This window comes from Gossypium arboreum, chromosome 10 (assembly GCF_025698485.1).
Source record: "Gossypium arboreum isolate Shixiya-1 chromosome 10, ASM2569848v2, whole genome shotgun sequence".
In the NCBI taxonomy this organism is placed as follows: domain Eukaryota; kingdom Viridiplantae; phylum Streptophyta; class Magnoliopsida; order Malvales; family Malvaceae; genus Gossypium; species Gossypium arboreum.
In genome coordinates this window covers 107,493,350-107,510,418 of record NC_069079.1, presented here as the reverse complement: position 1 = coordinate 107,510,418, position 17,069 = coordinate 107,493,350, and the positions used below count along the sequence as shown (strand labels likewise).

The 17,069-nt window shown below is 32.0% G+C and overlaps 1 protein-coding gene across 1 annotated transcript; it reads left to right on the top strand.

The window, feature by feature from the left end:
- The first annotated feature begins 5,594 nt into the window (after positions 1 to 5,594).
- LOC128282117 (uncharacterized) lies at positions 5,595 to 6,405 on the top strand. The gene is made up of 4 exons (XM_053020301.1): positions 5,595 to 5,696; positions 5,832 to 5,978; positions 6,078 to 6,163; positions 6,273 to 6,405. The coding sequence occupies exons 1-4, from the start codon at positions 5,595 to 5,597 to the stop codon at positions 6,403 to 6,405; spliced, it is 468 nt and encodes a 155-aa protein (XP_052876261.1).
- The last annotated feature ends 10,664 nt before the right edge of the window (positions 6,406 to 17,069 follow it).

The window sequence follows — 17,069 nt, the reverse complement described above, 5'->3', positions numbered from 1 at the left end:
TGCAACCAAGAGGATAGTTCTAAGATCTAAGTGTGATGTGGAATTAGTTGTGATCAGTGAGTGTTGGGATTACTTATCAAATGTAATCTCCGCTCTTGTGGCTGAAAAACTGGTTCAAAAAGGGTGTGAAGCGTATCTGGCCTATGTAAGTGCTTCGGTTTTTATGGACTCTTTTGTTGAGAACATCAGAAGAATAAAAGAATTTTCGAATGTTTTCCCTGAGGAATTATTGGGTTTACCTCTGAATCAGAAAGTTGAGTTCGGTATTGAACTTCTACCGAGTACAGCTGTAATAGTCTGGTTTTGACCCTAGTCAGAATAGTGGTTTCGAGACCACATATCCGAGTCAGAAAAATATTTTAATATTATTTTCTGTGTCTGTGATATGTGAATTTTTATCTGCGAAGTTTCTATGATTTAATTTGTCTGTTTCTATGCTCAATTTTACAAAAAGAACTTAATCGCGTAAAATGAAAAAATTGCATGCTAATTGTTAATGGGGTTATTTGGCCTTGGCTTTTAAAATAAGGGCCCTTGCATGGTAATTATACCATTGATAAAGTAAGTGGAAAATATTGGAAATGTGTTAGGTGAATTTAATGTTTTATAATAAAGGTTATTTTTGTAATTTGTAAATTAAAGCTTAACTAAATAAAAACAAAACAAAAGGTGGCCTTATTATCATCTTGTTCAGCCGAAACTTAAGAAAGAAATAGGGTTTTGAGTTTTTGAAATATCATCACTTTGGAAGCTTGATTCAGGTATGTGTTTTGCTCCGTTTATGATAATTTCTACGTTTCTGTTATCGTTGCTTTGTGTTCTTCAAAACCCATGTTTGAATTTCTATTTTTGTTGAAGATTATGAAATGTGTCATTAATGATTATATGAGATTTGTAATATTTTTATATGGATTATGAAAGATATATGTGAGATTAACATGCTTTGTTCTTGAATTTTTGATGGAATAGAGCTATTTGGGATAATTTGTGAAAATAAGGTTTTAAAGGACTAAATTATGAATTAAATATGTTATTTGGGCTTGTATGGAAGCTATTATATTCGGCCAAGCTATAATCTTTGTGAATTTTGCATAGTTGTGATTTTATGAAAAATGGACTAAATTGTCAAAGTGTGAAAATGTAAGGGCTAAAAATGCAAAGTGCACTAAATATGTGTTCATGGATTATTTTTGAATGAAATGAATGATTGAATAGTTGAATTTGAATTGTATTAGACCAAGAACAAAGAAAATCAGGATTAAATCAAGGGAAGTTCAAAATAGTTGAATAGTCGACTCGTTTCCGTCTGAAATTCGTATGAGGTAAGTCAAATTACAATTACGTGTTAAATTGAATAAATTCGGCACATACAAACTGTAATCTGTATTGGATAGCCTTGAGAGCTTGATGAATAAATTTTGAGTAAACTCCGATAATATGCTAGTATCTGAAAAGCTCTGTATGTTTCTAAAAGAACGTTGACATTGGTCTGAGATATCGTGTAAGACTGTGTCTGAGACACAGGCCTCGATTTGAGATTTACGTGTAAGACCATGTCTGGGACATCAGTATCGTATCTGAACTCATGTAAGACCATGTCCGAGACAGAGGCATCGATACTGAATTACAAGACTACGTCTGGGATGTCGGCATTGTACCCGTTTATGAATATCTGTATCATTTCTGAACCGTCTAATGATAGAGTACGACATATGGGAATGAATATATGAAATGTATAATCTATACAGGTACATTTGTATCGTAATAAATTTCTGAATATGATAGACTCTGTTTTTGTGAATTAATGAATGCGAAGTATGTATGAAATCATGGAAATGAAACATGACATGTATACAAGAAAATGAGCATAGTTAGGCTCATGAACTATTCTGTGATATGGCTATGAATTCTTGCTGTTGATTTGTACTTTATATGTTTTAATAGTTAAACCAATTGTATTTGGCTTACTAATCTCTTTATAGCTTACTCTGTGTGATTTCTGTCTATTTTACAGTTATCGTAGCTACTAAAAGCTCGGGGATAGTCGAGGATTGTCACCATACTATCAAACTCATTTTTGTACTTTTGAAAGTGTAAATATTTTTAAGTATGGCATGTATAGGCTAGAATGTCTATGTATTTAAGCTTTGATATGTATATATGTTATGCCATGAGAGTTGACTAACAAATGGTATGTTTGTGCTTAGTTTTGGTAAATGGTTTGTGATGCCAAATTGTGTATGCTTGTAATGGTTATATGGCCTTGTATGTGATGGTTATTTTGAAATATGGCAAGTTGAGGAAATGGTAAGTTTAAGCATTAGTTAGAATGTGCCATAAGTGAGCTAAGAAATGAGCATTTTAGCATGTTGTTGTAATAAGATTTTTAATGTGTTTTGGTATGAATTTGAATAGGTTATTGAATGATGATGATTTAGTTATAATGAAGCATGTTTTGAGCATGGAATTGGCTAAAAATTTTGGTATAAATGTTGTTTAATATTGTTTGTAGGAATGACCCCAAAAGGGGTGGCAAGTTGGCTTAAATCAAGCCTGCATTGTGCCATACGGTCAGGGAACATGGGCATGTCTTATGGCCGTGAGATTAATTCAGTAGCCAGCTAAGTATCACACGGCCGTGGCACATGGCCGTGTCTGTTGGCCGTGTGTAAAAGTAAGTACGTATACTCTGTTTTGGCACGATTAGATCACATAGGCGTGTCTGGTGCTTGTGTAAGGCACACGGCCTGGTCACACAGGCATGTGATCTCAACAGAATTAAAAAAAAAATTTAAGTTCTAAAAATTCTGAATGTGTTTGGTTTAATCCCGACCTTTTCTAAAAGTATGTCTTAGATCTTGGAGACCTCCATAAAGGACAAATTGTTGATTTGCTTAAGCATTAATATTATGTGATATCTGTGATTCTGTATTTATCTGTAATGTTCTGTCTGTTTGGTAAAGCCCTTACCTATTCCGACGACGGTTACGGGATAGGGGTGTTACAACAGCTCCGGTGTCTATCGCTCCTTATTGTATGGCACTGAAGGAGCTTGTGGAGCTAAAGGCTCAGCTTCAAGAGTTTTTGGATCGTAAATTTATCTGTCTTAGTGTGTCTCCGTGTGGGGGGGGCACTTGTTTTATTCATGAAGAAAAAGGATGGTACCATGAAAATGTGCATCGACTACCGACAGTTGAATAAGCTAACTGTGAAGAATAAGTACCTACTTCCGAGGATCAACAACCTGTTTGATCAGTTTGGTAGGGCTTCGGTATTTTCTAAGATAAATCTCTGTTCTAGGTATCGTCAGCTTAAGGTTAAGGAAGTTGATGTGCATAAGACAGCTTTTAGGACTCGTTATGGGCATTACGAGTTCCTAATCATGCCTTTTGGTTTGACGAATGCCCCGACAGCATTCATGGATTTGATAAACCGGGTTTTCCAACAGTATTTGGATCAGTTCATCATATTTTTCATTGACGATATTCTGGTGTACTCTAAGACCCATGATGATCATGATGAGCATATTAGAATAGCTCTTTAGATACTTTAAGAGAAATAGCTTGATCATGTGATGTGATACGTGCAATAAGCTTTATAATTTATGAATGTTCGTTCTTGAAAACTAACTATTATCACGAAAAAGGAAAGCACACCTTATCGAACAGTAGTATAGCTTGTGACAAGACCGGGATGTCGAACCCAAAGGAACTAAAAGTACTAGTATTAACTTTCTTTTTATATTTAGCCTAAAAATTTAGGGGCTTGTTTTATCTAAACTAATTACTAAACTAAGAATGCACAGGAAGCAAATTGGGGAAATAACTTTTGGGAAAACTGAATGATTTGGACAATACCTAAGGAAAAAATCCACCTAGACTTCACTTGTTATTATCTTTGAATCAGACGATTTATTCACTTGACTTGATTCGTAAAAATCCCTAATTTATATTATTATCTTTATTGAGACTAGCAACGTCAAACCCTAGGTTGATTAATTGAAATCTCTTTCTAATTAACTCCCTAGTGTTGCATTAACTCGATCTATGGATTCCCTTATTAAGTTTCACCCTAATCCGGCAAAATCTTGTCACCCTATCTCTAGGCGTGCAATCAAATCCACTTAATTATGTTAGATCTACTCTTAGACCGGGACTTTTGCTCCTTTGAATAATCACATCAATACTTGAATAAATATCCTGGAATATTAAAGCAAGAATTAAGAATTCATAATTAAGAACAAGTCAAATATTTATCATACAATTTAGATAATAATAACAAGATCCGTCTTAGGTTTCATTCCCCTTAGGTATTTAGGGAGTTTAGTTCATATTTACGAAAGAAAACATCTCAAAAGAATAATAACAAAACATAAAGAAAACCCAAGAACTCTTGAAGAGAATTGAAGGGAGATCTTCAGTCTTGAAGGTGAATCTGGCTTCTGAGATGGATCAATCGGCTTTCTTCGAGTAATTCCCTGCCTCCTACTCCGTGTGTCTCTTCTAAGTGCCTCCTTAGGTGTTTAAATAGGCTTTAGAATGCCTAAAAGCCCTCAAGAGTGGCCTTTTCTGAATAGAATTAAACTTGGGCCTGACAGGGACGTGCCCGTGTGCGATTTCTTCAATCTGTGTTCAAGGTTGTTACATAGGCACGGGCGTATGGTCTACCCGTGTAAGTCGTGCTTCAATTCTGCCAAATAGACACGGTCGTGTGGCTTACCCGTGTGAGGAGGTCCAGGCCATGTTGATTTCCCATGTTGGTCTATTTTCTTCGTTTTCAGCCTATTTCTCGTTTTTTTTACTCTCCTATGCTCACCTAAGTATAAAAGATGAAATTAAAGGATTAGGAGCATCAAATTCACCAAATCTAAGGATAATTCATCCAAAAATATGCTAAGCATGAGGTAAAAATATGTATAAATTATAGTTTATCACAGCTCTACGCGAAGTTGTGTAAATGTGAATTCTAGTTGGGAGAAGTAATGTTTCTCAAGCATGTGGTTTCTGATTAGGGGATCCGAGTTGATCCTAGAAAGATTGAGGTGGTACTTGATTGGGAATAACCTAAGAATGTTTAGGAGATTCGTAATTTTCTAGGCCTTGCGGGTTATTATCGGAGGTTTTTCGAGGGGTTCTTGTTAATTGCAGCTCCTCTAATAAAGCTTTTGCATAAGAACACTCCTTTTGTCTAGATTGGTTAGCAGCAATCGAGCTTTGAGAAGCTCAAATTTGTTTTGACTCAGGTTTCTATTTTGATACAACTTGAATCTAGTAAGGAGTTCGTGGTATATAGTGGTACGTCACATGTTGGTTTGGGATGTGTTCTGATGCAAGATGGTATGGTTGTGGCTTATACGTCCCAATAGCTTAAGTTACACGAAGGGAATTATCTGATGCACGATCTTGAGTTGGCTGCCGTAGTTTTTGCCTTAAAGATTTAGAGGCACTATCTATATGGTGAGAGGTGTGTCATCTACACCTATCACAAGAGCCTTAAGTACCTTTTTACTCAAAAGGAGTTGAAGCTTAAGTAGAGTAAATGGATTGAGATGTTCAAGGATTACGACTGCAGAGTATCATCTTGGTAAGGCAAACATGGTGGCTGATGCTCTTAGTTGTAGAGTAATATCTGATTTGAGAGTGATGTTTGCCCGCCTAAGTCTATTTGATGATGGGAGTCTACTAGCTGAGTTGCAAGTTAAACCGACTTGGATTGATCAGATTTGAGATAAACAGTTAGGGGATGAATCTTTAGTTTTACGATTCCATCAGATAGAAGATGGTAGTACGTCTGATTTTAGGCCAAATAGTGATGGGGTTCTGTGTTTCTAGGGACGAGTTTGTGTACTGAATGACTCTGATTTGAAACAGTTGATTTTGAGAGAAGCGCATAGTAGTCCATATGTTATGCATCCTGATAGGAATAAGATGTATCAAGATCTTTGTGAGCTGTATTGGTGGCTGGGTTTGAAACGAAAGGTAACAGATTTTGTTTCTCATTGTTTGATGTTCCAACAAGTTAAGGCTAAACTTCAATTGCCTTCGGGTTTGCTTCAACTCGTTAATATTCCCTTATAGAAATGGGAACGTGTTACTATTGACTTCGTTAGTGGGTTGCCTTTAACACCTACTAAGAAGGATTTTGTTTGGGTCATAATGGATCGGTTGACCAAGTCTACCTACTAAGAAGTTTGCCAAGTTGTACATTTTTGAGATTGTGAGACTTCATAGGGTTTCGGTTTTGATAATTTTGGATAGAGATCTTCGTTTTAGTTCTCGGTTCTTGAGAAAGCTTTATGAGGCTCTAGGTTCAAGATTGAACTTCAGTACTGCGTTCCATCCTCAGACAGATGGTCAGTCTGAGAAGGTGATTCGATACTGGAGGATATACTTTGGAGTTGTGTGATTTATTTTTGAGGTAGTTGAGAGGCTTTTCTGTCATTAGCTGAGTTCGCCTATAATAATAGTTTCCTGTCTAGCATTTAGATGGTGCCTTACGAGGCCTTGTATGGTCATAAGTGTCGTACTCCATTGTGTTGGACTGAGTTGGGTGAACGATGAGTTTTGAGTCCTAAGATGGTTTCCGAGACTGAAGACAAAGTCAGATTGATTCGGGATCATCTTAAGGCAGCTTCTGATAGACAGAAGCCTTATGCAGATCTAAAAAGGAGAGACATTGAGTACTCTGTGGGTGATTTCATCTTCCTTAAGGTGTATTCGTGGAAGAAGATTATGTGGTTTGGACATAAGAGCAAGTTGAGCCCTAAGTTTATTGGGCTGTATCGAATTTTGAACTGCGTGAGACCTGTTTCTTATCAGTTAGAGTTACCTCAAAAGCTAGACGGTATCCATGACATGTTTCACGTCTCTATGTTGAGATGGTATTAGTCTGACCCATCTTATGTTGTTGCTGTTGAGGATATTGAGGTTAGACCAGATTTGACATTTAAGGAGGAACTAGATTAGGTTCTAGATCGAGGTGTGAAAATTTTGAGAAAGAAGTTTATTCCGTTAGTTAAGATTCTATGGCGGAACCATGGCACTGAAGAAGCCACGTGGGAACTTGATGACTCGATTCATAAACAATATTCGCATATGTTTGAATCAAGTAAATTTTGTGTAACACCTCTCACACGTATTCAATGCCGGAATAGGGTTACGGAGCATTACCAGACTTACTATACAATTAAACATTTCATTTAGCATACATTTTCTCAATTCAACTATTCATCATTCAATCTCAATCAATTTTCCCTAATACGAGCCTACGAGGCCCTAAACATGATTTGGGAGTGGTTTGAGACTAACTCGGTAACCTATAAAATTTTTTACGAAACTTAGAAAGTTTTTCTCAAAATAGGTGATACACGCCCATGTGGCCAAACACACGGCCACTAGACACATTTGTGTCACAGGCCGTCTGGACATTCAAAATAGGAGCACATGGCCGTGTCCCAACCCTTGTAACTTTCTGACTTGGGTTACAAAGCCAACACACATGCCCGTGTGCCCTAAAAATGGCCACACACGTCCGTGTGCCAGACCGTGTGCTAGGCCGTGCCAAACCTGTAGGGTATACTACTTATGCCATATGACTAGGTTACACACCCGTGTATGAGGCCGTGTGAAGCATACTGACTTCATTTTGATTTCAACACCAGGGGACACACGGCTGTGTAACATAACTGTGTGTCACACACGGTTCAGACACACGCCCGTGTGGACAAAAATAGGCTATTTACTAAGCCAATTAGCCACCCAAATGTGCATATACCTACACAACCAAAATGGCACCAAATCAAGGATAATTCATACCATTTCCAATACTAACAACCAACATGCTTATAAACTCATATTTTACTCATTCAAAACATACCAAATACCAATTACTTCAACATCATTTTAACTAAACTCAAATATGCATTATTTGGTCTAATTTCAATAGCATACCAATTCACAAATCATCATCTATTGACATTCAATTTACCTATTCACAACAAGCATCATGAATCCAAGTTTAATCACATAATATAGGTCATTTACCAAATCAAAACAAAAGTCATTTGCACACTTATATACATCATCAAATTCACCATCATAAGCTAACTCATATGGTTATATATACAAACCAAAACATGTACATATACAAGCCAATTCATTTGTCCAAAATCAATACCAAAACATAACCAAAATGACCGAAGTTCCTATACATTCCATATAATTAAAATACCAAGTTCATAGGTACCAAAAGATATGTGGATAGTGTGATGCGATCTCTGACGGTCCCTGACTACAAGCTAGTTTTGATAATACTATGAAACATAGGAAAAATAAACAATGTAAGCTATAAAGCTTAGTAAGCTCGTATGAAATAAACTCTATGCAGTCACATAAACATAAACCAATAGTTTGAATACATCAATGTAGCTTTCCTTAACTATCAAACCTTTCAAATGCTCATTCACAAAACCATATACTTCCATTCTCATTTCTTCGATTCAATACTAAAATAGTTTATACACATATATGTATTATCTCATACCAACCTCATATACTTTCTCATCTTTCATTTACCCGTTAAACCATTCGGAATAGAAGTCGGATACTTAAAAAGTCTCATACGATAAGTACCTATACCATGGGCCGAAACAAAATCAAGGTAACTTATCTGAAATATTGATATCATGGCCCGAAGCCAAATCAATCGATATGCATAGCCCAAATCCAAATCAGTTTATCTCGCACCCGAAGTGCTATATCATGTCCCGAAGCCAACTCAAAGTATCCCTAATGATATGTCACCTACATCCTAAACTATTCTTAAGGTTCAACTGGGCTTCCAACTGTCAAATTATCGTTGAATCATTCCCAAACTTGTTCGAAGTCACATAATCACAATTTATGCTATAGCAAAGCATATAGAATACCTTTGAAATGAAATTATAACATACGAACTTATCTCGATTCAAAAACGATAAAATTGTCGATTAATCGAGTACTTTATCTTTTCCCCGATCCAAGTCTATGTTTCTCCTTTCTTGATCTAAATATATTTAAAATTAACTTATTTAATCATCTATTCATTCAATTTAGTCCAAAACACACTTTAAAACACATTTACACTTTTCCCCCACATATTTCACATTTTTCACAATTTAGTCCTTATTTCATAAAATCACAAATTAATGAAATTCACAATAGACCCATGATAGAAGAATTACTATTGTGCCCCTATCAGCCCATATTTTTCATTTATTTCACATTTTAACAACTAATTTTACACATTTCTCAATTTAATCCCTATTTTGCACTTTCACCCAAAATCACTTAACAAAACTTGTTTAACTATCAACAACCATTCAAAATCTATCATCAATCATCAAAAATCATACATATTCATCAATATTAACTTTTAAAATCTTTAAATATTTTGCAAAATAGTCCCTGGGCTAGTTAGTACTAGTTGCAACAATCTTAAAAACATAAAAATCATTAAAAACGGGACGAAAACCGTACCTTAATAGACAATGAGAGCTTGGCCGATTGAAAAGCCCTAACAATGGATACCAAGCTTGTAAAATTCAGCTAAGGATGAAGAGAATGAAATAGATTTTTGTTTTGTTTTATTTAATTAACCTTATTTGACAAATTACCAAATTATCCTTAATAATGAAACATTTATATCATCCATTTCATGTCTATTAATTTCCAATTACCTTAATAATGGTCCATTTACAACATAAAGACCTTAAATTTAAGGTTCTATAGCTAATAGATACTTTTAGCTAATAGAACTTCACTTTTACACTTTACACGATTTAGTCATTTTTACCGAATTAACCAACCAAACGATAAAATTTCTTCACGAAATTTTCCCAAAATCGTATATTCATGCTATAGACCTTAAAAAAATAATAAAATAAATATTTCAATTTCAGATTTGTGGTCCCGAAACCACTGTTTCGATTTGACTAAAAACGAGCTGTTACACTTCGAGGTTGAAATTTCTTTTAGGGGGTAGAGTTGTAACACCCTAATTTATTTAACTTATTTTTTTTTGAATTCTTTCACAAAGTATGTATCTCTTTTAGTGGCTAAGTGTTCTGATTGTGTGTTTGAGGTTTTGGGTTTAAGTCACACTTTTGAAAAATTCTGCTACTTTTGGTCCTAGATTTATCTGTTGTGGGTTGACTTATGTTATATTTTTGGTCAACTCATATCAGAATGAGCTTGCGGGTTCAAGTGGTATAATGTGAGCTTGCCCTAAAGTTCCGTGTTCGAGCCCCCGTGTAAGTGAATGATGTTATTTTACTTCTGTGATGTGTGTAAGTTGAGTAGTAGAAGTTATATAGAGTTAGAATTCTGAGGTAGTTGGATGAGTGTAGTGGATCGGTTTTGGTGGGGGAAGTTGGGATATGATGTTATTTTTATTCTATTTATTTTATTTTATTTTGTTTTTGTTCCCCAAAATCTTTTTCCCCTTTCCCTGCAAAATTTCTTTTCTTTCTTCTTTTGATTCTATTCGTGAATCATCCATTCAATCGTTGCAACTTGGATTTTTTGGGTTCTTTATTCTGCTTGGTAAGTAGAGCTTTGCTTATCTTTAGAGTTTAGAATTATATGATGCTAGTGATGTTAATTTGTAGCCATTAATTAGTGGGTTCTGCGTTTAGGAGAAGGTTGTGAAGCAAAGGATTACGCTCCAACGGTCTAATTCGTGTGTGATTGTATTCGTTGGTGGTAAGTTCGTGCACTGTTCGGTTTAGTCATATTGAATTCATAAATTAATTGCTAAAATAGTCGTTGGAATGTTGTTTCTTAGGTCAATTTATTTTGATAAGTGTCGTTCGGACATTATGTGGTGTGTAGGGCTGGGTGGGTGTTTTATACCCCACGTGGTGTGTTGGGATGGTCGGAGTTGGTGTGTAGAGGATGGGGGTAGGATTATCTGATTCTGTAAGAAATTATGTTTGTATCTGCTCTGCTATGCGATAGAGTCTAAATTTATGTTTCCGTAGAGTTACACACTGAGTTTTCTTAAAAATCCACTCTTTGTTTTTCTGATCTATTCAGGTAATCCTCAGGCTTAGGCAGGTTGGTGCGATGAAGGTCAGTGGTGACCACACATCCGTAAACTTCATTTTCATAACATGTTTATTTAAATTTCTGGTCTAATTTGAGAGTTTTTTAATTTTGAAACTCTCTGGACTATTTGGTTTTAATTTTGGATTTGGATTTGCTTTTGAATTTTCCTGCAACATTCGACAAAATGTTTAAAAAAACAACCGTTTTATACGAACAATCATTTTTGAGAAAATAAACTCAATTTTCAAAAATATAATAACATGTTTTTGAATAAGTGGACTTTTCAAATAACAAAGTATACGGGGTTTTTAACATGATAAGGTTGGATTCTTAACCCTACTTTGTAACATTCCAGATATGCCATAACGTCTAGGTCGGGTTTGGGGTGTTATATTATCATATAAGAAATGATACGATTTCATGATTTTTTTTTTGTTGTGGTTATGATATTTGACACATGAGCATATATGCTTACCTATGCTTACATTGCCTTGTAATGTTAGGTGCTTTGTTTAGCTAGATTTTGTGCTTAGCTCACTTGGAATTTAACATGTTCACCTATAACCAAGGTAAGTATAGTAAATTCTATTTAAACTTACCAAGCATTAAATGTTACCTACCATTGTTTCTTTACGTGTAAATCCTTAGCTATTGGATTTTTGAAACTTGTTTGGGCGGATGCCACTCTATTCATAAGAAACAAAGAGTGCTTATTTTGTATCAAGTGTTGTGCCATGTATGTAAGATGTACTTTATAAGTAAACGTGAATTGAATAGTTGAATACAAAATTAAAAAAAAAAGAAAAGAAAAGGAAGAACCACCTAATAAAATATATAAAGGACTTAAATGATATTTTACAAATTATAACATTTTTACTTTCATCTCAATTTTCTTCAAATTGGATATTACAAAAATAGAGTAAAAAAAAAATTTCTCGACTCCTTTTACTTTTCTTCTTTTACAGAAAAAAAAAATCTATTTTGAGTTGAATTTTCTCTCTTTTTACTCTAATAAAAAAGGCATCATAAGATAGGGTGAACATTCAGTCAAGTCGTCAAATCGAGTAAAAAAATTTCAAATTAATCGAGTTGATGAATCCTATTTTTGTAACCGAACTCAATTTGAAATCTTTTTGAATCGAATCGAATTGAATCGAGTCAAAAATTTTTGAATCAAGTCGATTCGAGTTAACGAATCCCATTATTTATAATCAATGTTGCGCTTATATGAACTGATTATTTAACTAGTAGACAAGTACAAGATTATTTAACTATATAAACAATAGAATTGTCTTTCCTTTTAACTTAATGGGTAAACGTTTATCAAAACGATGTAGTTTTACATTTTAGTTTAATGGTTTTGATTTTTAGAAGTTAGTAAACATTTATCAAAACGAAATAGTTTTACCTTGTTTTATTCGGATTTTCAGATAACTTGAATTGTGTAATTTATATTCAAGTTAAACTAAAAAATTTAATTTTTTATTCGCATTGATCTAAATAACTCGATTAACTCGAATTATTTAATTCAAAATTTAATTTTTTTATCGAGGTTTTTTAAATCAAATCGGACTTGTCCTATAATAAGGTGTTACTTTCGACAGATTTATTTATATGATAACGTTTCAAGACACAATTATTATTTTACATAAAGTTTACAAGTGTTAATATGTAGGACCAGTGTGGAAAATATTCCTTTTCTAGCAAAACCATTAGAAATTAATAAATCACATTTTATTTTGTGAGATGATGGTTCGTTTATTTATTTTTATCTTTTTTAACTTTTAAACTTGTAATTTTTTTGTCAAATCACCTCAAAATAAATAAAGATGTTAACTTTTTTTTTTAACTTTACTGACGTGGTATATATGTGGATCGACATGTAGATATGACGTTAGCATTAATTAATTTTTAATTTTAAAATTCAAAAATTACAAAGATTACTTTAAAAATTAAAAATAATTAAAATTATACAAAAATTATTTTCATTTTTTAAAATTTAACAAATTAATTAAATGCTGACATGTCATTCACATAATAATCCATATATATGTCACATCAACAAAAATAACAAATATAGAGATGTCAATGCTTATCTAAACATCAAATTCAAGACTAGTATTTGAGAGTGAGCATTCCATGGATTTGAATGGAAGAATTTTAAGCTAATTGAGTCGACGTGTCTTGTTTTATCATTTTAATTTGATTAGGAAAATTTTCAAATTTGATCCAATGGAATGAAGTTCAAGATAAATAAATCCATTTTAAGTTAAATTTTTTAAAAAATTTAGCAAGTCATATTTAAACCTTGATAATATGATTAGATTTTATTTTAAAACACATAAATTTGAGACCATATATATTTAAAAACTATTTAAGCTAAGGTTTGGGAACTGAAATTTGAATTTAGATTGGGTTTCAAAATTCTATATTTGAGAATTAAAGTATTTGAAATTTAAGATTTTGAATTAATCCAAATCTATTGTTTGGATAATTCAAATTTAGATTTGGATTTCAATTAATTTTACGTCTTAAAAGACATTTTTAAAATTTAATTATTTAGGAGGATTTAAAATATGGTTGTTTGAATCGAGCTAGACTGGTTGACCCAGGAATTAGTACGAATCAGTTGAATGGGACAAAAAATCAATTAAAACGGTTGAATTGCAATTTATTTTTATTTTTAATATTTTATGAAATTTTAGTTATTTATTTAATCAAACCGACCTGGCCAATAACCAAATCAGCTCGACTACCAATTCAACTTTAAAAACCCTGATTTTGAATGAAAAAATTAACTTTTCTTTTTATGATAGAACTTATCACTTTTGTATATTCTTTCAAAGTTTTTTTTTCTTAATTATGCCTTGACCAACATACGTAACTTTCTATTTTTATATTTTTATAAAGTTTTGGGTTGAAAATTAAAAATAATTATAAACTTTATAGCATTATTTATATAAGTCATTCATACTTCATTTACACTTGAATTGTATTATATAATTTGATTTGTACCTAAATAAATAGACTTAAGTATAAATTAAAATTTAGGGTTATAAATTCAAATTATAACAATTATTTTATAAATAAAAATTTTGAAAATTTATATTATATTAAATTAAATGCATGAAACTTTATTAATGATATATTAAAAATACAACTAATTATTTATTCTTTGGGTTTTTGAAAGAGAGTAAAAATTTAATCAATCTTGGATTTTGAAATTTACAAATTTTAAAATGAATTTTAAAATCTAAAATTTAATTATTATGAAATTGCACAAATTTAAATCCAATTCTTTATTTGTTATCAAAAAATATTTTAAATTTTCAAATTCAAATTCAAATTCAAATTCAAATTTTGACTCAAATCATGGTTTCAAACAAGTTATAACGTTAAATAAGGAGAAGTAAACAAGATAATTTAGTATAATAAATTTGATTTGATAAATTACTTGTTGAAGACCTTAAATTTATCATTTGAGAATTTTTTAAAAATTAATATTTTATATACTTTCATAAAAAAATTTGAATTTATTTATAAAATTTTGGAAATTTTAATTAAATGTTTTGATTTTTTCAGCTTATTTTGAGTTTTGTAATTTTTTTAAAAGAGATCAATTTGTTCATTTTGAAATTTAAAAGGACCTAAAGGATTTTACACCAATTTTTTATTTGAGTTATTCGAGTCGTAAAAATCAACTCAAATCTAACTTGAAAATTGAATTACATTTTTCTTCTTGACAAAAATGAATTTCAAGTTGAATAATCAATTTGATTAACTCAAAATAATTGATAAAAGAACTCAAATTTTTAAAAAAAATTCAAATTAAATTAAGTTTTGCTCATCTTTATTAATGTTAATTTAAAGCTTAAACACAAATTGTTCAACACTCTACCTATAATTCAATTAACACTTATATAATGATATTATGCAAAAGATAAATGAAAATAAAATAAAATTATGAATTTATGGCAGAAATCTCTTGTGTATATGCTTCCAATTTCGTTTGGAATAATATAGAGGTCCAAGGATTCCATTTAAAAATTCTTTCACATATTTATTTTCTCCTTTTCTTGATGGACCAGCAGCAAAGGTTGTGGTGAAAATTTTAGATTTGAGAAACTTTAAACTGGCTAGAATCTTTAAAGTTGAAAGAAATGGTCAGCAGAATGTAATTCTTTTGGAATATGATTATTGGGAAAGTTATTTTATAATATTTAATATATATTAAAATTATTGATTAAAATTTTAAAAAATTAGATTATGACATAATTTACGAATTTGTCTTTAGTAAATAAAAATAATATTATGTCATTAATATTTTATAATAAACTTTATTAATAACAAATCTTTGAATTAAATATTTAATAATTGATAATTTTTAAAATTTTTGTTTTAATTTATAATTTTAATTGAAAACAAAATTATTTTAAATTTATATTGTATGTATTTTCTAAATAGGGTTAATTTTAGCTTTAATATCTTTTAACTTTTCAACCTTTGCTCTCTCATCTTTTATCATGAGAATCATATTATCATGCTTATGAGAAAGTAACCTAATGGAAAATTAAATTTCAAAGAAAATAAATTCTTTTTAGGGTAAACTACAAAAGTAGTAACTTTTATTTGTCTCAAATTATATTTTAGTAGTCACTTATGTTTGAAATGTTACGTTTTAGTCACTTACATTATCGTTTTGTTACTAAGTAGTCACTCTACCGTTAAACTTTGTTATTTCCCAAACGACAGTCTTACGTGGCAATCCAAATAAGTTTTAAATACCAACTTAGATGTCTTTAAAAATCTGAAGAAAAAAAAAACATGTAATATATTGATGCTTTTAAAGTAGCCAAAAGGCAAAATTTCTAATGAAGATAAAGCTATCTGAGATGGGGAAGTTTTAGATAAGTATGAGAAGAGTATGTGATAATACTCTAAAATGACGTATTTTTATATATTAATCATGTGTTTATTTTGAGCTTGAGCCTACTAATTTGAGCTATTTATGTCTTTTTATCTTTTAGGGACTAAATTGGAGGCGAAAAGTAAATTCAAGGAAAAAAGCGTCAATTTGGAGATTAAATGGGCCAATATGCAACGTGGGACAAATATGGTGCCAAAAGTGCGAACATGGAAGGCACAAGGACTTAAAAGCAAATAGAAGAGATTTTATTTTGGAAGACTCTATTTTCTTTTATTCTATTAGGATAATTAATATTAAGATAATTATTAGGATTATTCAAATTTAGGATTTTATTTTAATTATCTTTGTTTATCTTTAATTAAATGTATTTATCTTTTTAGAATTTAAGTTCAATTAGACTATCTCCCTAGCACTATAAATAGGGGGTGAAGTGACTCTATTTGGAGGATCTTTTTCTGTAAACACTCTCCCCCAAAAGTCTTTTGTTCTTTCATATTTCTTTTCAATAAAATTTCTTTTTCCATATTTTTATTTATTTTCTTTCCCACAATTATCATGAGCCACTAAAACCCTTCTAGCCAAAAGTTGTCAATATTTCCCCAAAAAAGGTTCTTGAGGCCTAGAATCCGTACTTAGCCTTCTTGCCAAGTATTCATCGTTTCTCCGCACTACGGGCTGACGCTTCTGTCCATGGCCCTTAAGAAGTAAGCTTTTCAGCATATGCAAAGGCGGCCGCTTTGTATGTATTGGAAGGATTGCATAGTCGGTTCGTTAACTTACTGCGTCAGAGGTTGGCGAGCCAAAGAGACAAAATGGCGGGGATTCGCCATTGAGAAGCGTTGATCTAGCATAGATTCTTGGCTAGAGTCGAGTTCCCTAAAATCGTAAGTCTAATCTTTGGAGCTGGTGGTCGTGGCGTCCTCTTCCACTATAACGGCTTACTCGAGTCGAGAAGGATCATCCAAAAGCCAAGGATTGAGCCCAAGGCGGAATGAGACAATCGAGGTGGAACTTTCCCATAAGAATTTCTTTTTCTTAAAACTCTCTTTATTATTTTT

Bases quoted from the DNA above. Each gene is read 5' to 3' on its own strand.
- LOC128282117 (XM_053020301.1), top strand. From the start codon at position 5,595: ATGGTGGCTGATGCTCTTAGTTGTAGAGTAATATCTGATTTGAGAGTG. The intron at 5,697-5,831 runs GTTAAACCGACT...CTGTGTTTCTAG, and splicing joins GTCTACTAGCTGAGTTGCAA to GGACGAGTTTGTGTACTGAA. The intron at 6,164-6,272 runs GTTGACCAAGTC...TCTTCGTTTTAG, and splicing joins GTTTGGGTCATAATGGATCG to TTCTCGGTTCTTGAGAAAGC.